The 20,928-nt window shown below is 39.4% G+C and overlaps 2 protein-coding genes across 4 annotated transcripts; one reads left to right on the top strand and one right to left on the bottom strand.

The window, feature by feature from the left end:
* Positions 1-454: 454 nt before the first annotated feature.
* Positions 455-5,999, bottom strand: OIP5 (Opa interacting protein 5). The gene is given in 6 exon segments (XM_030007232.2): positions 455-2,314; positions 2,316-2,405; positions 3,803-3,884; positions 4,431-4,553; positions 5,508-5,574; positions 5,710-5,999. Coding segments are annotated over 6 exon segments (669 nt in total). The 5' UTR covers positions 5,966-5,999; the 3' UTR covers positions 455-2,263.
* Positions 6,000-6,299: 300 nt separating this feature from the next.
* Positions 6,300-20,878, top strand: NUSAP1 (nucleolar and spindle associated protein 1). 3 transcript variants are annotated; one of them, XM_030043760.2, is made up of 12 exons: positions 6,300-6,469; positions 7,774-7,839; positions 8,921-9,109; positions 10,229-10,403; positions 12,159-12,248; positions 12,982-13,094; positions 13,818-13,883; positions 14,075-14,259; positions 16,472-16,656; positions 17,611-17,721; positions 18,307-18,418; positions 18,901-20,878. In XM_030043760.2, the coding sequence occupies exons 1-12, from the start codon at positions 6,377-6,379 to the stop codon at positions 18,986-18,988; spliced, it is 1,473 nt and encodes a 490-aa protein (XP_029899620.1). In that variant the 5' UTR covers positions 6,300-6,376; the 3' UTR covers positions 18,989-20,878. The 3 variants fall into 3 exon arrangements, with proteins under 3 accessions (XP_029899620.1, XP_029899633.1, XP_029899625.1); XM_030043765.2 differs by having other exon boundaries at positions 6,339-6,469; positions 16,472-16,644; XM_030043773.2 differs by lacking the exon at positions 8,921-9,109.
* The last annotated feature ends 50 nt before the right edge of the window (positions 20,879-20,928 follow it).

The following is a 20,928-nucleotide window of genomic DNA, read 5'->3' as shown; positions in this document are numbered from 1 at the left end:
CTGATGGGTTTTTTTCTGCAAACATAATCTAAGGAAAAAAAGGGGGCTTGTGACTCACATGATATTACCAGTTATCTGCACAACATATATTTCTGAATTTCAGCTTTGTTTTTATTTTAAAAGTTTCTTCTTTACAACTGTAAAGGTAATATAAAAAAAATGTAACTTGACAGTTGTCTTTTCCTTTTAGGGATAGACACTTAGGTAAATGAAGCAAGACAATTTAGCACTATCATACACAGTATAGATGTAAACTATATAGCAAGAAACAGTCCCTGTGCAGAAACCAGAATGAAAGGGCAAAAGTGAGTAATCCCATATCAGTCATGTTTCTTAGACTGATGCGACAAGGCTGTCACTTAGAAAGTAACACAGAAGTGAAGTTATACAATGGAAAACATTTACCAGAGATGGAAGATGCTTGCGCAAAATGAGCTGAGTCACAAGACCCCAGTTAAAGACCAACAGGCCCTTAAACGTAATGCAGAAGTCACTGCAACTGTATTTCATTATTAAGAACAAAGAAGTTTTTAATCAAATACAGCAAATCCAAACTTTACATGCATATAGTGACAACTGTTAAGAACAACCTTATAGTTAGAGGTTCAGGATAGAGCTCATTTTAGAGAAGATAACATTTACCATTACAGGCAATGAAGCAGATCTTACAAGAGTGTAACACTTACTTCAGGTAGTTACTGCACTCTCCTACCTGTCAAATTTGTAAAACAATAAAAATAATTTAGATAGCATACAGTATTAGAATTTAACAGAGAGAGTCCCTCCTCTCCCTGCAGAATGGCTGTTGCTACTCTATGTTACTGCTTAATCAGAATTAATTGAGACAACCCGGAACTCTCAATCAAAAAGCAGCACAGTGAACATTACTGGTAGTACAAGTACCAGCTACCCACCTAAAGCCTCTGAAGTGGCTTGCAGTGAATTTTGTCTGTTCTGCTCCAAGCCCATTACAAGAGTTATTTTACAAATAAAACAATTAAAACCATGAAATACATGAAGACTGGCATCAGCAAGAATGGGGAGTGCAATCTGCCAATCATATATGGAAGTAAGGGAATGGCAAATTGCATCACTGGAATTAAGTTGATCAAGTAAATACAATCCTCTCCAGACTACTACAGACAACTACTAAACTTTATAGAAGATTTAAAACATCAGCCCTTTAGGGAACAACAGGGAGAGGTAAAGGACCCTTAATCTTCAAACTAACAAGAATTAGGGATATTCTATCCCAATAACAAGGGGTAAGTAGTATTCTTTCTTTTCCATCAAATTTCTAGATGAATGGGTTCTGCTTCTTTCCAAACAAAACAGAAATGCCAAGAAGTACCCATTAGGTATTTTTTATGAAACATCTTGATTGGCCAAGTGAAGGCAGCAAGCAGATCATCACAACTTAAGCAGAGCAGCGTTCCCACGATTGAACAGAAGACCGCTCCTTGGTTTCACAGCTTCAGCCCCTGAAAGAAAGGCTCAAATCTGTTAAAGGCAGTTGCTCACAGCCTAAGCTTTACGGAGCTGCCAGAACTTGACCCAGTCCTGTGGAGTCATGGGGCTGCACTTCCAGAGGACTTGGCTGGCACATGGCTTGCGCCCAAATTTGAAATCCAAAACCTTGTGCTCCAGCCAGCATTGTGCCGTCCACATGCATGCACTAAGCACACTGTGCAGCTTCTATGACATGCTAGCTTGGTCCTTTTGCAGGCCACACACACAAGCAAATCTAAAAGAAGTAATCATTTAGCAGTGCCTCACATACCGGATGCAGCTAATGAGCCACTTGACCAACAGCTAGCTGCCATTAACACTGTATCCATATGAAAAGGTAGGACAAGAACTTTAGATCTCTGTAAGAATGTTCAATTTATAATAGCTCCTCTTGAATATCATCTTGTTAGTACGTTTTGTATGGTTCCAGAAACCTGATTTTAGTATTTCAAAGGCTGTTTTTCCCCCTGAAGTCACTAAAGAGAAACAAAGTCATAGTTATACCATCTCAGAGAGCGATGTGCTGCACGGGTGAGCTATTCATTTTTCCAAGCATAACTTCAGTATGTCAGGTGTCCCCCTTAGATTGAAGGGATGCGCTTAAGCATTGGTTCTTTCCATGCACAGATAGAAGTGACAGATCAACACTCAAACCTGTTCTGGTACATTGTTTCATCACAATGAACAAATTCAGCAGAGATGCAGAAACAACTCCATTAGTTTTTGAAAATGGCATATTATTAGTTGACTCTGACTATTGCATATCTTGGCAGTAGGCCATCTGCACCTGATGCAGAGCTCTGCCTTTCTGCCACATTATTCTTTTGTTCCAGTTCCTCTAGCTTTTTCATCAGCAATTCTATGCGAATGTGGGCCTTCACAAGCTTTTCTTTCACCTAGAAAAAAAGAGAAATAAGAGTATTAAAACTAGAGAAAAATGTCCTGACACTGGATCTTTGAATGATCTGCACCCCACTTTCAGTGGCTAAAGAGCAGCTGACTTTCAAGATGGAAAATTTACCAGTCTTTAATCTCTAGACTGCATGTCTAGTACAGCCAAAACTGGCACCCAAATCAGAGGCCTGAGCTACAAAGAGGAGATAGATGAATGTGTGCCAGCATAACTCCTTTCAGAGATGTCTGGAAATACTCTACTTAAGGAGACAGTTGCTGGAGCCTTACTATGATCAATCCAATCTTTCCTAGTTAACTCGTTACAAGTTTTTACACAGCTGGAGACCTTCTTTGACAACATCTGGGTAGACTGTTTCACCATTAGCTTAGGAATACATGTGGACAGTCCCTCCAAAATGCCATTTCCAGAGTCTAGGGTTTAAGTTAACACATCTAAAGCACAAGAATAAAATCCTGCTGACATTATGTCTCAAAAAGCAGAGACCAGATTCTTGCACTTGTTCTAGTCAACAAGCAAACTCTCCACAGTCACATAATTTGTGTTTGCAATGAAGTACTACCATTTTTTTTACTTGAGATAAATGTGTCTCAACTTTAGAAGTCTTGCCTGGATAAGATTTTTGCATTTTAACCTCACCTGACCTATAAAAGCACTCTGATCTTATGGTAAGACACTGGAAGATGACTTCAAAGAGGACAAAACTTAAAAAAAGTCACAGGCCCATTTCCATGCTTAGAACAGAAACTAAAAAAGCAGAAAAAGTAAGGAACAAGCAAGCACATAAATACTGGATACACTGGCTGTCTCCTACACACAGTTACTTTATTTGAGCTACAGGACAGACAATTTACTAAGTTAACAACTAACCAAGTTACAGAAAAGAACATCCAATTTAAACACCAAAACCAGGAGATTCTACTGTTGTCTCTGAAACTACAAGTAAATACCACCATGCTGTGTTGAGCTTACATAGGCATAAATACAACTGTGCTAGAATCCCTTTAAAATTAACAAATTGCTATTTTTTAAATTCTTCAACAGTGGCTTATCAATTCTAGGGACAACACAAGTAGTAATACTGAGGTGAAGTCTGTCTAAACGATTCTTGGTTTTTTTCTTTTCAAAGTGTAGAGATAAAAGGATAACACGCCTTTGCCAGAAAATTAGGTAGAACTGGATATGTTTTGCAGATAAGTGGTTCTAGAAAATGTTTTGCACATCCCATGCATTTAAGTCAGTCACTGTATTATAAGTTAGTATTTTCTCCCCGCTATGCACTTAAAAAAAATAAGTGATTGTATTAATATTTTTGGACTAATATCCAAAAATATCAGCATTTTAAAATATTTTCCATACAAATTAATGTAGAAACCTTACTTCCTGCAGTTGTTTCTTTAAGGTCACAGTAGGAAAATTCACCTTAGAAGCTTCTATTATCATTTGGTTTTTTAAGATATAACTGGAAAACAAAAGGGGAAAGGAAAAAAAACCCAAGGAAAACAGTTAAAAACCCCATAGTTGCATTCATTGTTTAGACAGATTATTTAAGATGATTTTAAAGCAGATAAAAAGTTGTTGCCGAAAGTAGTCAATACAGTACAAAAATATTAAAAACATAACAATGATTTTACTTTGAAATCATAAGATCCTCTCATCACCAGCTATAACTAATTTACAGTTTCTGTAGTCAAGTTCTCAATCTATCATGGAACTACTTTGATACCTTACATTAGCTAAGTGAATCTGGAACTGAAGGAGATTTCAGTATTGCAAACAACTAAATTTAAACCTTGACATTACATGAGGACACTCAAGATGCACAAGGCAAACCAAATGGAGTCACACCAACACAAACAATTTAAGCATAGAGGATATTAAAATCCCACACCAACATGCTCAGTCAAAAGTAAAGCCGCTTTTGTTACTGTAGATTAGTTGTACACCCTGTTGTAATAACTTACAAATTCCCATGAAATCATTGACCGTAAGACTACAGTATACTCACCAGAGGATCCTGTCCTTGAAGAAACAGAATAAGCCTCGGAGATACGCCAGGTCCTTGGAGGCAGAATAAAGAATGAAGCCCACAGTCAAGCCACATAACCGACAGGATAACGCATTGTAAGCGCTAAAAGGAGAAAGACAAAAATACTATTAAACAGAAGCTTCTGAAACCACGGATACTGCATGCTTGTCAGAGGACATCAAATCTTCGGTTCTGTCAGGACAGCAAGACAAGATATAATAATGCTTTCTGCTTAAAGAAGTAATTCATACAAAGAGCATGAACATAAGAAGTTTGGCATGTTGTGCAAGAAGTAATCTCTGTAGTAAGTGAAGTTGCAATTAAGGAAGAAAATACATCTCTTATTATCACAGAGTGGTTTAGGCTATAATACTTAAACACGATTTAACTGGTAAAACAATGCCTGTGCCAGGTCACAGACATGAAATTTCTTCCTGATAAAACAGATTATTGCCTCATGCTAAGGGGGCGAAAGGCAAGTCTTATAAAGTTCCCAGCCCTTACCGTTTGTAAAATAGCCTTTAAACATAACTTAAACTACTGGTTCTGTAAGTCCTCAGGTGACATCCTTCCCATCAGACTAATGCCAGAGTCACCAAAACCTGTTGCTAATTGTAGGCTTGCGAATAGAGCAGCAGGAGTTATTCATTTTCAGTATTAAACAAAACCCCATAAAACAAAGAGATGCTTTTATTTAGGTAACAGACCTTTTAGGGAAGGAGCAGAAGGAAGAGAACTAAAGGCTAGGCTGTCTTTCACCGCACTGCTCAGACGTTCCTCTCCACCAACAAAGGCGAGAGCGGCAAAACTTTGGATTTTGACAAAGCCGAAGGCTACATACCTACAAAAGGTTTCTCCGCCCGAAATGACGACGCACGGGTACAAGAAGCACTTCGGGGTTTACCGAGCCCGTAAGAAACCCCGGCGCGCAAGCCGGAGGCTCTCCTGGCCCCCTCCCGGCCTTGCAGAAGCCCCTCTTCGCCCCCGCAATTTACCGCCGCGGCTGTTCCCGGCGGGCCCGATGCGAAAAAGCGAAGAACTAGGCGAGGTACGCACCACCCCAGGAGGGCTCCCTCCAGGCCGATCATCAGCGAGTCCTCCCAGGTCACATCGTTCGTGACTTCTGAGGAGAAAGAGAGACCCGCTGAACCCGAGACACACACACAGCCCCCCCCCCTCAGGCCCCGGTCCCCGGCCCAGCCCTGCCCCGGCGGCCGGGGCCAGGCACACCCTCCCCGGCCCCCGGGCGGGCACTGACTGAAGCAGACGAGGAGGCCGAGCCGCTGCTCCTCCTGCGCGCACAGGTGCAGCGAGTCCCCCAGCACTGCCCAGCAACTGCGGCACTGGAACACGGCGCAGTCCTTCGGCAGCGGTCCCTGACCCCGCGGCGGCGACGCCGGCGGCGACCGCGGGACCCATGAGGCACCGGCGGGGGACGGCGGCTCCTCCACAGTGATGACCCCGCCGGGCTGCGCGTCCTGGAAGAGCTCCCGCAGCCGCGAGCGCAGCGCCATCTTCTCCCGCCCCGCGTTCGAGCGCGGCGCCCGCCTTCCCCCGCCTCGCGGTTGGAGCGCGCTTCGGCAGACCTGCCTTGCTATTGGGCAACGGGGGGACGCGCCGATCCTCGTCCCTCGAGGCTATTGGGTAGTGGGCCGTACCGAGTCTTTCCGCTGCCCAATCAATGAGGAGAGGGGCAGGGCTTTCCCCCGCCGGCGGCCGCCTATCGCGTTTGAAAAAAAGCACGCCTCGCTGGCCGCGTCGCCACTGGTGGTTTCCGTGCCCGCTCTAGGCCCCGCCCCTTTGCCTCGTCCAGCCAATAGCCCGGCGCGGCGAGCGCGTTCGAACGGCGGGGGCGGGGCGCGCGTCGTATCGGTTGAGCGCGAGATTCGAAGTGCGGCGGTTGGTGGCTGTGAGGCGGCGCCGCCATGGCGCTCTCTTCGCTCCAGCAGCTGGAGTCGCTGAAATACGTCGAGCTCCAGCGGATCGCAAAGTCCGCCGGCCTGAAGGCCAACCTCCGGGTGAGGCGGGGGCAGCTGCCGCGGCTGGGAGGGAGCGGCGCCGGGGACCTCGGATGAGGGAAGCTCCGGGTTGCTCCGCCCGCCCGCCCGCTCTCCGAAGAGCGGCCCCGGCTCTGGCCTTCCCCCCCTCTGCCCGGCCGGGAGCTGAGGGGGAGCGGGTGTCGCGTAGGGAACGCGTCCGTCCCGTCCCTCCGTAACACCTTCGTGACGGGAATACGCTCAAAGAAACGAGTTGGTGACGCGGGGCTCCGTTTTACCGGAGGCACCGAGAAGGGGAGGGCGCGGGGCTGCCCCATGGGTGCTCAGCGCCGCCGTGTCGGGGCAGCCGGACCCTGCCCGTCGTGTCCGCGACGGGTTACCGCGCTGTTGTTGTGGGTAGCTGTGGGTTGGTTTTGGGGTTGGTTTGGAGTTTTTTGGTGTTTTGTTGGTTGGGTGGTTGGGTTTTTTTACGAGTCCGAGTCGGAAGAATAGTAACAATAGGGTGCCTTAAGGGAAGGGAGTGCCTGTGTTTGTTTACCAGCCGTGGTTAAGAACGAGAAATTTAAGCATGCGCCCATCTCTTTTGCCTTGAGCTACAGATTCGTGACAGTGGCCTGATCTCTCCTGGTAGGCGCTGCCAGTGAATCACTCGGCAGCAGACAGACTGCTGCGCTACCAGTGGGAGAAACCTTAAAGCCTTAAAAGAAAGAAGATCCACGACTTAGGTGGACAAAGGAACTCGGTGTCCTGACAGGGCCAATAAGACTTCTGCTTGGGGTTTTAGTCCTAGATTATTCTGTTCTTAAACTTCTAGTTCAGGTTTGATTTTATGCTGACCTTTCCAGTTAGGTATTTAAGAGTCTTTCATAGTCTAAAGTATCAATGACGTAATTTTGTTGCTGTTATTTTATTGCTGTTACTGTTGAATATATGCTAGGGATGAGAAGAATGCTTTGCATGTAGTATGGCCAAGACAGAAGTTATTGCAGAAATTTGATACAATTTTAATTCATGTTCAGCTACGCAGTGCTGTTAGAAACAGTCAGTCTCATTCATCCTTGAAAATAGACAGACTGGAAGAAACCTAGTCGGGGAAATTTGTGCCTCTGTGGGGACTATGCTACGTATTTATCTGCAGCCTTAAGCACTTTCTCTAATTTCACTGACTTGCATGAAGCTCTAGGCGTGCCTTGTTCTGTCGGATTCAGGAAACGTTCTGCTTGTTTGTTGGATCAGTTTATAGGACACTAGCTGTGTTTATGCAGTTTTTTGTTTGATGACTGAATACAATATTTGGTTCATATGTTGTTTTGATTTCTCTCCAGGCAGACAAATTGTTGAAAGCACTGAAGCAACACTTTCGTGGAACAAAACAAGAAAATGAAAATATGGTAATACATGATAAATCAGCTATTCTTTTTAAGAGGGATAGACCTAACTTTGTAACTAGTAGAGCAGGGCATGTATTGAAGGTTGTTTTTTTTACCATGATGTGAACTGTAATAAAAATCTTTTTTCCTTAATAAAGCCTTTAGTTTAATGCACTCATGTACTGATAGAAACAGAAGTGCTGATATTAGCTTTGAAGTGGCCTCCTATATGATCCAAAGCTGATTTCCTTTTGGCTGCCAAAATTAACAATGTATTTTTCAGCATCAGTACAAAATTTTTCTCTGTGAACACTAACAATTAATTTCCATTGAACAAATCTTAATTCTTGCCTGTTTAGCTCCAGATGTTAGCCAGTACCAAATATAAAAATATTTTTTTCATTTTGCATGCCTAGATGAAAGGGACTAGACGCTCATCAGAAAGCTTTTTACATCTACTAAAACTTACTTACACTGACACTATAATGAATGTGACACAATTGTGCTGTTTCCTTTATTCATCTCTTTAATGTGTTGTTTTCTTAACTTTTTTTAAAAGTTTTCTCTTCTGTAAGCTGAATTGTTGGGTATGGTGATGCTTTTTACACTTTTGATAGAAAGTAAATTGGTATCTGCTTTTTCTAAAATATGTCTCCTTTTAAGTGCTTCCTTTAAAATCTTCTTTAAAGGTTTGAGGAACTGGTCTAATCCTTTTCAGCTTATTTTTAATTTTAACAAGCGTGAAAGATTGACGCTCTGATTTTTTTAATGAAGAGTATTCCACAGAAATGTACAAATCTGGGAGGGTCACAGCATCATGCAAGTCAGATTTCAAATATAAAGTATTAGGTTTTTATAATCTTATTAAAATGCTATATAGTAAAACAACTGTAGGACTTCTTTTTAAAGTCTTCAAACAATGATGTTTAGGGAAATCTAGATATTGCCAGTTTCTGGATTACTATGCTACTAAATGGCATGCTCCTGTTTTTCCTCTGTGTGAAATACTTTTTTCAATAATAAAATTGAAACTGTCTCTTTGTAGTGTCTAATTTATGTTTGTGTCAGATATGTTGCACATTATAGTATTTTTCTGCTACAGGACTCTGAAAAAAGTGCATCTGCTTCCATCGAATCGGATGAAATGAGCAATCAAGAGAAAATCATGCCTGATTCAGTGTGTTTTATTACAAAAAGACGTGGTAAAAAGAAAATAACAAGAAAAAAGAGGAACTCCAATGAAGAAATTAATACCAGCAGAGAAAATACAGGGCTTTCTGATGAGAAAGAGGTGATTTACATTGCTTGGTTTTGTGTGCTGGCCACCCCTCCTGCCCCAAGCATAACTTAAACACACTTGATTTTTTTTTTTTCTACCACCATCTAGCAGGTGGTATACATTTATATATATATTTTTATATATATATATATATATACACACATATATATATATCCATGTGTGTATAAGAATTTCACATGCAAACATTGTGGTACTGGTCTTCTGTACTTCGTAGCACTGATTTTCTCTATCTTGAATATGTGCTACTCCATAATGAACAGAGATTATTTGTTAGACATTACTTCAAGGAAATAAATTAAATTCCTCCAAGAAATACACAATTCCAAATACTTTATCTGAATGTAAGACTGCTTTCGCTAGTTCATCATAGTATTCTGAATATTAGACTAGTTGCAGAATTTATCTAAAATAAGGCTGTTTTCACTTTCTTTATATAGAAAAAAAAAAACCCAGAAATTGGATGATTGCCTAAACCTCACAATTTTTTAATTCCCACTCCTCTCAGTGGGTTCTTTATTGATGGGTTTTATGACTGAGGGAGGGGAAGTTTCAAGGTGAGATAGGGGTAGAATTATTTTTCTCTAAAATTGCATAAAAGTAGTGGGTGAACTAAGAACTATGTGAAAGACTTTTACTGATTTAGAGTTAGAGGAGGGAAATGAGTAGATGAGGAGTGTTAGTCTGTTAGTGTTAGATAGAGAATTGTAGAGTAACCAAAGCTACAATAGTAAAAAGTAACATAGCCAGTGAATTTATTTTTACTTGCAAATAATTAACTTTTGTCAATAAAGACAATTTTATATTAGAGCTGTGCAGGTAAAAGCTTTCTAATCTAGATCTGTTTGTGAAATAACAGGATAAGTATTTCACAGGTTAATTCAGGTTGGACTTCAGAAAGTCTCTTGCTCAATCTCCCAATCAAAGCACGGTCAACTATGAGGTTAGACCACAATGCTTAAGGTTTTATCTAATCTGGTATTGAAAACCTCTAAGGATGGAGGCTACGCAACCTCTCTGGGCAACCTGTTCCACTGACTGACTGTTCTCAGAACAACAGCCTTTATATCCAGTCGGAACAAACTGTTTAAATGAACTATATTTAAACTGCAGGAGCATTCTGACATGAAAGAAAACGAAGTGCCTGAGGGTGAGCATGAAAAGGGACAGAAGGTATTCCAAAATAAGGAAAAAGTAACTAAAAAGACAGCTATTGAGAATCCGGGGACGGGTACTGGTCAGAAAGAACAACTAGAGAAGACTTCTACTAAAAGTAGTGGAGGTGAATGTAAGTAGAAAATTCCAAAAAAGTAAGTTTAATAATTTGTACTACTTAAAATGTGCCTTCTGGTTATTTTATTGTGTCTGCAAAGATTTTTGTGGCATGTCTGGTGATCAGTTCCTTATTTGGAGATACCGGAAACAATCCGTCTCATTTGAGTTTGTGTACTTGTTTGTTTAATATATTGTAACACAAATCCATGAATTCTGCAATGTAGGAATTCTGCTGGCTTTGACTTCATAACTCTGGACCTGATGTTTTTAGTGAAGGAGTTCTCGAAGGTCTCAGTGTATTTGAGTCTTGCACCTTTAGGATTAGTGCCTTTTGGAATACCCCTGAGATGCTACTTGGCTCCTTTAAAAAGTGGCAAGAAAGGGAGACCTCACTTCCTCATGCTTCATTTTTCTTTTCCTGCAGATGAATAGGTGGTGTCATTTTCTTCCCAGGAGTAAAATTAATAGAAAAGGACATACACACAGAATCCTTTATAATTTGTTTAAACTGCCTAGCAATATCTGAATGTATTATAGCGGATCATTTTTCTATCTGGTGGCTTTTTTAGACCTTCAAACATGATGCCGCTGAAAATATGAATTTCTCCCCTGCTCCTTTGTGCATGCAGCTGACATGAACAAATGAGTTTGCCCAATCTGATAATTTATTGATATTGTGGGTCTGTCAAATAAGATACATACCATTATTTGCTCCCATTAGACTAAGCGTATGTAGTCCTTGGGCTGTATTATGCATGTTCTTGCTGTTCAATAGAATTTAAAAGGACATTCTTATTGGAGGCCACCTATGATTTTGAAACTAATCTAGAAAATCAGGATCTTCAATGAAGTTTCTTTTAAAAACAGAAGCAATAGAATGTGTAGTGAATGCTTTAGTTGAGGCGGTATTCATCCTGACAGTTGGCACAGTACTCGTCTCTTCCTATAACTGTAATTATAAGTACCTGTACTGCTTTCTGGTTTTTGGTTTGTTTTTCTGTTTTTTCAGTAATTGCAGACAGCGAGAACTGTGTGACAAAAATATACTATCTCTGCATTTATTGGTGAAAAGTTGATTTTTCAACAATTATTTTCAACAGCCCCCCATTATTTGCTTCCAGCGAGGATTTCTTTCAATATATTGAGGTCATCCAAGTTTACTTTAAAGCAGATGTGAATCAGTAGAAAAGCAAATGTTTGCTTTTGATATGCAAATATTGAACTTGATGTGAAGTCTTTACCTGATTTTTTTTCGTAATAAAATTAATCATTAAAATGTGAACATGAGCTTAATACTATACCCAAGAGCAGAGATGATAAAAAGACCTTAGACTCTGTATATGTATATAAGGCAGTGGCAGAAAAGCTGGCCAAAAGGTATTTCTTCTTTGTTATCAACATTTAAAAAACACTAGCTTATTAAACAGATCAAGACCTATGAATTTAAAGTTGTTTTGCTTACTGCAAGCCTAGTTTTTTGTTAACTTCCCCTGTGAAATACTTTACTATCAAAAGATAATAATCTAGTGTGACTGTAAGATTCATGCTGGTCTTGTAGTTTGTCAAGACATGCTGTTACTGACATACCATTTAAAAGGCTTTTGAGAGACTTAGGACATATCTATTCCAGCTGATGTTTTTATTTCTCACAACCTAAATCTTTGAGGAGATAAGGTGTGTTTTGGAACAAGTGCTTTTAAAAAGATTGTGATGGCATTAAAATATTTTCCAGAAGTTCTAATGAATTTGCCTAATCTTACTGTACCAGGTGGTGCTCATCATGCAGAAGGGAAGATCCCTTCATATGTAGGCTGTGCATCTAGGTCTGGGAAAACAGGAATGAAGGCTACTACACCAAGTAAGATAACTTACCATCTTTAGAAATAGACGTGTTGTCTGTGTGAAGGGAGACTTGACTTAGAGTTTTTTACAACTCAAATTTCTGTTTCTACTTGAAGAAGAGAACATCCTCTCTTTGAAATGCAAGCAACCAAAAAAAGTTCCCAAAAGTTACATTTTAAGGTATATCTTCCAACTTGTAAATTCATAGTAGTAAATGACTCGCATGTGTGTTGTGCAACTGGTTCATTGAACACTTTGTCTTTTGGTTATAATACTTGCATTCATGATTTTCAAAACAACAAAGGGTAGGAGGACATGCTATTACTCCTGCTTGTTTAGTTTTCACTTTATAAATACTGCTGTTGTGCCATATAACTATGTATTAACTCATTTTCATCACTTTGTAAAATACATTCATTCGTTTAAAATTTGGAAGTATTTCTTTTCTTCTTGAACTGCAGAATTTAGGGGTTGGTCTAGGTGATCTTTAAAGGTCCCTTCCAACCCAAACCATTTGATGGTTATATAAATCTCCAGAGCATGCAACAGGTAACTGGCTGTGTAGCTGGTGAAGTAGATTCTATTTCATACTGTTTGGTTACCTGTGTATACAGTCTTTAATTAGAGGGACACGTTATATTTTCTTTGAGGCCGTTATGATAGGTGTTGCAAGATTCTCCTATTAAGTAGTAAACTTCTTTAGGAGCTTATCAGAGATGTGACTCTTCTTATTTTTTGGAACTTCTTAGACTTTAAAAAGTTGCACGAGGCTCACTTCAAGAAAATGGAATCTATTGCTGACTACCTTGAGAGGAAAAAGAAAATTATTGAAAACTGCAGCAGTTCTCTCAACGAAGTCAAGGTAAAGGGTAACACAGGAAGATATCCATTGTTCCTGAATTCATTTATTTCCAGAGCCTCTCTGTAAAAGTCCTGTAGGGTCTCTTTAGAGCAGTAAGTAGCAGGTGATGTGTACATGCAGTGGAATGTTATGATCACTGAAATTTAACTGCAGTCCTGTATAACTAGTTATATATAGTTATTTGTATACAACTTGTGTAGTTATATAAGTTTTTATATATTAACAATACATGGTTATAGTTATAGGAAGCAACAAATAACTTGTCAGTTTTGAGTAAAAATAATTACCTCACAATTACTTCTGTGAAGGATCTCCTGGAGCTTTTGTTTAAAACTGCTTGAATTGCTGCAGAACTTAACCAAGGGGATGGGTTAATTTTCAAAGACTGGGATTTAAATATCAGGTTCCTTTTTTGTGCCTTAAAGAACCATTGTCCAATGACTGCATATGACTCTCCTTTAAAATATATGCAACATATATTGTTCTCAGTGGCCCTCATTCTCAGTTCTTATATTTCACACTTGCTTGGGTAAAAGCTGCTAATAGGGCATCTTTCAGAGTGGCAGACCCTAGAAAAGTGACAGTAATGTATCAATGAATATATGAATGAATATGTCAATGGCCATACCAAAACAGTAACACTGAAACTCCTGACCACTACGCTTGTCTTTTCTATGGCATACATTGTATCAATGTATACTTAAGACAAACTACTTTTGGCAGGTGCTAGCCAAGAAATCGAATCCCTTAAGAGCACCCGAAAAAGGCACTCCACATAACAATTCTAAGGTATGTGTTTTCAGATCAGTTTAATAATAATGGAATGACTTATGTTTAAAATATGCTTTTAAACAAAAAAGGGGAAAAACTGAAGAGACTGTATGCTTCTGATTCACTGTGTGTTTTCCATTCCTCTTAGCTGCTTTTCTGATAAATTTTTTTTTGCAAAGTGTGCTAACTCATGATTTGCTTTTCCCTAGAAACAAACCAGTGGCAAAACATTTTTATTCAGCCCAAATTCAGAAAGAGGCAGATTCTCCGCCACCTGCACTCCTAATAACATCCGGCGCTCACCACGCAGTTGTCTGAATGCTGCCAATCGGAGTATTTTATCTAGGAAATCCTCATTTAACCCTGTCCTTTCAACAACCAAAATGAATGTCAGGTAAAAAGACAAACCAAAACTACCAGTGAGCAATTGGGTGTGATACATGTGAAATAATCAACACTGACTGAGTTGACTACATTATTTATATTCCAAGCATGAACTACATGAGACTAATTCTGATTACTAACTTTCAGCCTAGCTTTATGGTTGATTTAAGCCTTACTGTGCTGTAACTATCTCGATTCTTCATTTTGATGTCTGATGGTAGAGGAATCTTGCATCTCTTTCAGCTTTCATTTCGCTAAACCAACCAAGCCACATTATTTTTCTTCTCTTACTGTGTTAGGTTTTCTATTTTGTCAGGCAACCTAATAGTCTCTGTTATACCTGAAATAATTTATCTTGAGACTACTTAACCAGAACTCTATGCAGTATTCCAGGTGAGTCTCACAATGGACTCATCATTTGTGGGGTTTTTGGGTACTCTTTTCCCACCCCCACTCCCCTGCCGATGTCACAGCAGGGGCTCATCTTGTGATTGATTACTATAAGTAGATTGTTTCTTGCAGATGGGAACCAAGTTGACCACTAGAAAGTCATGAGGAGTTGCTATATGAGTGAGCTCATACTCAATGCTATTAAATCTCATCTCATTTCCTTTTAAAACATCACACACACTTCATTATTCCTACACAGTAGGAATTAGAATAATATTATAATTAATAGATAATTTATTATTATTATTATTAATAATAATTCTCTATTACGTTACTATTTCATGAACTTTTGTTATTGGTAAATTTTACCAGCTTATTACTAATTTTTCTAAAGTCTTGAACAAAAAACATTTTAAAAGAAGGAATCGGAAGGACAGTCTGTATGGTACTCCACTGATAAATGCCCTTTCGCCCGGTTTTCTTTTCAGTAAAAGTCTTTGTCTCTACTGTTTCTTTGTTGGTTTTCTGACTATTGTGCTAATTCCAACTTAATTCAGTTTACTAAACTTTCCACAGTGACTGAAGTTCAGATTTAGACGTTCTATAACTTACCCTTACCCTTCTCCCCCTGCTAACAATACCCAGTTAATCTCAGGTCTCGGTTGTGTTACTTCCCATTTCTCTGATAACCTTCACTTCTCAACTTTTGCATGCCAAGATTATAGCTGCTGAAACTTTTTTGTCCCTGAATAAAGTGTGTGTGGGATTGTTATTATTAAGTCAGATAGTGTGACTTCTAATATTGACATCTCCTAATAAATAATTATGGGACTTTTCAATGCTGTTCTTCTGCTATTCAAAGGCCAGGAATACAGGTTCCCTGTAAAATCAAGCTCATAATCTTACTGGTTTTGTTTCTACATTAAATATGCTATCTTTGATCTCAATAGATAACAATGAATGAAAACAATGTTCATTCTGCCTCTGGTGTCCTGTTGGATAATCTTTACTGTCTTCACTGCAGCCCTACTTCATTCTTAACAATACATAAAACAGAACAACACTTCTAGAATTTGCTTCCATTCCATTTGTCCAAAGATGTGCTGAGGTGGATCTTGCAAGCTGCACTTCATCCATAAACTTGCTAGCCCTCAAAATACTGCTTTCTTCAACATTTACTCACGGTCTTTCTGAACCTTGCAGGCTTTCAGCTTATTCTCTACCTTTTTGATAAGGGTATTACTTTGTGCAAGATTTTGAATTTTCTTTCATTATACACATGTGTGTGTGTGTGTGTACATATATATTAAAAATGTGTGTATATACACATATACATACAGCACATGTGTGTCTTGAATATGCAGGTAACTTGTGTGCTTTGACTAAAATTTCCAGCTTCTTCCTCTTGTAGATCTTTGTGTTCTAGAGTGCTGTTAGTTAATTTTCTTTCAGTTTTCCTTAATTTCAATTTTAAAATTAACAATATTTATATACAATGTTTTACTACAGAATCCAAATCTAAAGTAAATCATATCTGTCGGTGAAGAAATCCACTGGCTTGTTGCATCCAAATATATTTTGTTCTCCAGAATAATAAGAAAGTCAGTCCTTTGTAATTCCTGTTATTACTTGCTGCTATTGATGATGGCTCATAACTTGAAAATTGCCAGCAAAGGTATTTTTAGTGCAGTTTATACATAAGCTGTGGACATCTTATACACAGTAAAACTTTGTACCTGTAAGAAAACTAGAACACAGAACCTTCTGTATTCTGCTGCATTACATTCCTTGTAAGTGACTAACTCTGCCTTCATATTTCTAATAATTTTCAGGTTCTCAGAAGCCACAAAAGATAATGAACATAAACGCTCTCTTACCAAGACTCCATCTAGAATGTCTCCATACTTGGAGATCTGCACACCTGAGAACCAAAAGAGCTGCAACCTAATGAGTCATAATAACAGCAAGGGAAATGCAAGAAATAATGATCTGACTGCATCAAAGGGCAAAGTGGATGGTAAATATGTGGCTTTTTCACATCAAGACTCATTTTATTGAATCATTATATACTTTTTTTATAGCCTAATGTCATATAGACCCAGGTTTTAATTTCATTCTCTAATTTATGATTGAATCTTTAGAAACTGCAGTAGTTTCTTTGTTTCCTTTGGCTTCCAGTGTTTTGACTAAAATGGTTAGGTGCTAAGACTTAAACATATGGTACCTAGCTACCTACAGAAAAGAGGATAGAAAATCTTCTAGACCTTTAGGGAGTATGTAGCAAAAGATTCATATAACGGGTACAGGGAGATCCTGTCTGCAGTGAGAGGAGTTCCTAATGTCCTCTCAGAGGTCTCATTCTCCTTGCCGGATTGGCATGCTCCAGGCTTCTAGGACAACCTGTTATTATCAGCCTCAGCAACCCTGATTAACTCGGGAACTAAAACTCTGTGAGAAGCAGCAGAAGTCTTCTGATTACTAATGATCTCTACACCAGCACAGCTCTACAGGTCAAGCACCCGGAGTTGCCTGTCTTGTTGTATGACAATATTGATGGTTTTTAGGGGGAAAGAGAAGTTCCACTACTGATCTGAAGCTGGTGTGTTCTGGGACAATGTTTCTTTTTTTGATGTGAAGATTCACTTGGTTCCAACTAAGCATAGAGACTAGGAAACACGATTTGCTCTGAAGGACTAGAAAAATACATGGAGTTATATATGCTATTGCATAGCATAATCAGAGCAAAAGGGCTGATACTCTACAACTCTTGCTCTCTCCAGACCTGAAAGCTCCCTATTTCAAGTGAGCTGTGTTTGTGCAATTCTGTCTGTAGAGGTAGAAGATGGTAATGTTTAGTGGCTCTTTGGTCTCGATAGTTGTAAGGTGGTCTTCGCAGGCACTTTCCAACTTGCTATGTGCAGTGATGGTTTTGCTATTATAATTAAGTATGATATCTTGATGTCTCTTGTAGTTATCACCCCCTTCAAGTTTGCAGCTCACGCTGCAGAACCCACAAGCACAAAGAAGACGTTTGACCTCAAAGCAAGTCTCTCAAGGCCCCTTCGGTATCAGCCACACAAAGGTACTGTGATCCTGTGCAGTCGGTGTTGGTCATGCCCCTTTGCACTCGACTGCTCATGCAGTAAGGCATTGATACAAACCATAATAGCAAAGTTTTCAGCCTCTTTTCCTGTCCCTTTCCCTTTCTCTCTGGATTCCCACAGTCTGTGGACTGACTGTTAAATTTCTGTATGATATATGCTTTAAGAGCCTCCCTACTGAAGAATAAATCTTTATGACCAAAAGCCCATAATATAATAATAAACATCCCTGTATTCCACTGAATAGATGTATGTACAGGAAATATGAGATATTCCTTACACAGTGAGGGTTGTTTTTATTTTCTTTAAAAAGTGCACTGTTGTGTGAGAAGCTGAACTTTGTGTGGTGGGTGTTACTTATGAGTACAGTCACTTGTTACTACTTATAGAAAAACTACTTTTTGGGAATGGGCTGGTGAAACTGGTAATACAGCTGAAGAGGCATTTTACCTTAAAGTCAACCAGCAAAACACGGGCTAGCTAGTATAAAATTCATGAAAAGAAGTTAAGCACACAATTACTAAACTAGTAATTCAATAGCCTCTCTTTCTGCCCCTAAATTGTAGGACGACTAAAGCCTTGGGGAGAATTTAAAGAAAATACCGTCCTAAATAAGTCTGCCGGTAGCAACATCTCTTCATGTAAGAAAGGTTACAAACAGCCGCATCTCCAGACAAGGTTAGTACACCACTAGGTTTTTATGAATAGTGTTATTTAAAATAATATGATGACTCATTTGTCTTTTTAGGATTTAAATATGCAGTTCAGGAAAGAATACTTGAATATAAAAGCAATTTTTGCCTCCAGTAGTCTGTCTAGTATCAGGAAGGCCGACAAAGAGGGCAGCTCTGAATCCGATAGACTTTTATTCTGTGAAAGCTATCAGTTCTAGCGTTTGGAGACTTACCTTCACCTTTGAAGAAGCTGTGAACATTGACATGTTACTACCTTTATTGTTAGTCCTGTATGTCTAAGCAGAAGTATTTGCCTGAATGTTTGGATTCAGTCCAAAATGGTACTGTTTTCTCTGCCCATGGCAAATGCAGCACACCCGTTAAACAGATGTTAAGCCTTGGTCAGCTTCAGATTCTTTTGGTTGCTTGTGTATTTACCTTTAATATAACTTGATATGGTCCGTGTCTCTTCTTTTTCCCCTTCAGGGAAGAAAGGCGTGAGAAACATGAGCAAGAGAGAAAAAAGAAAAAGGCTCAGGCTCTCGGAAACCGTAGAGGACTATCTGTGGATTAGGAGGAATAAGAAATATCTAAGAAATCACTGTAAATATTGTTCCTGTCTTGTAAATATTTGTGCTGTCTGTGTATGGTTCAGGTTGCTATTAGCTAGTGGAATCCGGAGAGCATTGAATGAGACCTTACAATGCATCTGAGCGTAGTGTTTTAGTCATCAGCTTCCCCGACGAGATGAGTTCTGAACTTCTAGGAGCTTAGAACTATCTCTAGTTGCTTATTAGTGTTTTCATTTAACTAACTCATTTAACTAAATGATGTTAAAGGAGAAAATGTAAGTGGAAAAACGATGCTCAAGAAGCCTCCTTGCAACTTAGGACAGACTTCTCCACCAGAATGCATTTGTTACCCACTAGGATGGACAGATAGCAAGCTTCAAAATGTTCCACTGGTAAATTACAGGAGCTGGAGATGTCTGCTTGCCTTGTTCTCCAGATCAGTCCTTAAATTCTGTAACAACAGTTGCAGCACTTATTCAGCATTTCTAATTGCATGCCTATGAAGTAGCAGGGAAGCTCCAAGAGAAGAAAAAATACGCAAGCTCTCTGGAAAACTAAAAGCGTACAGCAAAATATAATTATAAAATACTGTATTTTTAAAAAGCCACAACTGAAAAGTGGCTTTACAAATTGCCAGCTGGATGCTTTGAACAGTTAGGGTTGTTTTGTTCCTTTCTATGGTAAATAGCAGATGTTAACAAAATTCTTATGCTTTTCATCTCTATGATGCTTAAAAGAGGTTACAGTAGTGTTGAGGCACATTCAATACCTTAGATTTAAAAGCTGTTGTTATTGTTACTTTTAAAAAATACGCAGAAAATCTTTCTGGATTTATTATGGATGGAGCTGGAAAGGTAATTTAGCAGTTGTAATCTCAGCTAGAATTTTGAGCAGATAATTGTTTCAGTGAATTTAGTGTCCTATCAAATATATGCACTTATATCAAGTGTCAAGAACAAGCAATTCTTTTTTTATAAACTTAATGGGGGAAATAAATATTTTGTATATACCCTGTTTATCACTGGTTATCTCATCTAGTGTACTATGTATAACTACATCCTTAGTGTAGCACTAGTTTTGCTCACACTTGTATTTACTACTCTGTGTCTTTTTTTGTGACTAGCTTTCCTTGCCGATTAGCCTGCCTACCGCTTTATGAAAGCACGTTTGTTCTGGTATCTTTAGAAACGATAACCATCACCCCTCTTCTGCTCTTAAGCTATTTAATTCTGTGCAAGAGGAAAATGATAGTACAAGGCACTGCTTCAGGTTGCTTTATTGTGGCCTCTTCCATATAAAATACAGGAACATTTATTATTTGTAAAGCACACTTAAACAAGGTCACTGTGGTGGAGGTCAGTCTAATCAAAGCACTAAGTTTGTGACAGCTGAAATGAAACCATTCAGCACTTGTTCTTTTAAGTGTTTCTTAAATTACCAAAAAGTGGACTTCTCGGAAAAAGGGAGGTGTTGAGCTTCTATGCCACCAGCTGAGACTGTGACTTCTTCCAGTACAGCTGAGTTAAGCTAATTGCACACAGCAGAAGTGTGATCTGATCTGCCCTGTAATGGTGCTGATTAAGCTGAGCTGTGCCTCCTCAGGGAGCAGACAGCAATGGTGGTTTCCCCCTAACCCACCCTTGGAGCATTACTACTTCTGTTCAACACCCTTCGCTCTATAAAGCTGTAGGACTATCATCAACAGCTCTAAACTAAAAGCCAAGCCCGCTGCATAGCTACTGTTTCAATCTTGGCAGCGGCAGCTTTTTCTTTTTTTAGTTATTCAGAGGAGCCAAAGCTAAAGGTTGAAATACTTCTGCCTTTTCCACTTCTGGTGCTGCTCTGTGTAAATTTCAGCAGCTGAGTCACACTTAAGCACCATTCCTCAGGGTATTAATTCTCATCATACTTTTTCCAGTTTAAAACTAGCAGATGTGAGTGT

This window comes from Aquila chrysaetos, chromosome 2, assembly GCF_900496995.4.
Source record: "Aquila chrysaetos chrysaetos chromosome 2, bAquChr1.4, whole genome shotgun sequence".
NCBI lineage: Eukaryota > Metazoa > Chordata > Aves > Accipitriformes > Accipitridae > Aquila > Aquila chrysaetos.
The sequence above is the reverse complement of the archived record's forward strand: the minus strand, read 5'-3'. Positions and strand labels throughout refer to the sequence as shown.

Excerpts from the sequence above, each read along its gene's own strand:
- NUSAP1 (XM_030043760.2), top strand. The coding sequence starts at position 6,377 with ATGGCGCTCTCTTCGCTCCAGCAGCTGGAGTCGCTGAAATACGTCGAG. Across the intron at positions 9,110-10,228 it reads GGCTTTCTGATGAGAAAGAG|GAGCATTCTGACATGAAAGA; the intron begins GTGATTTACATT and ends TTTAAACTGCAG. Across the intron at positions 14,260-16,471 it reads ACAACCAAAATGAATGTCAG|GTTCTCAGAAGCCACAAAAG; the intron begins GTAAAAAGACAA and ends AATAATTTTCAG.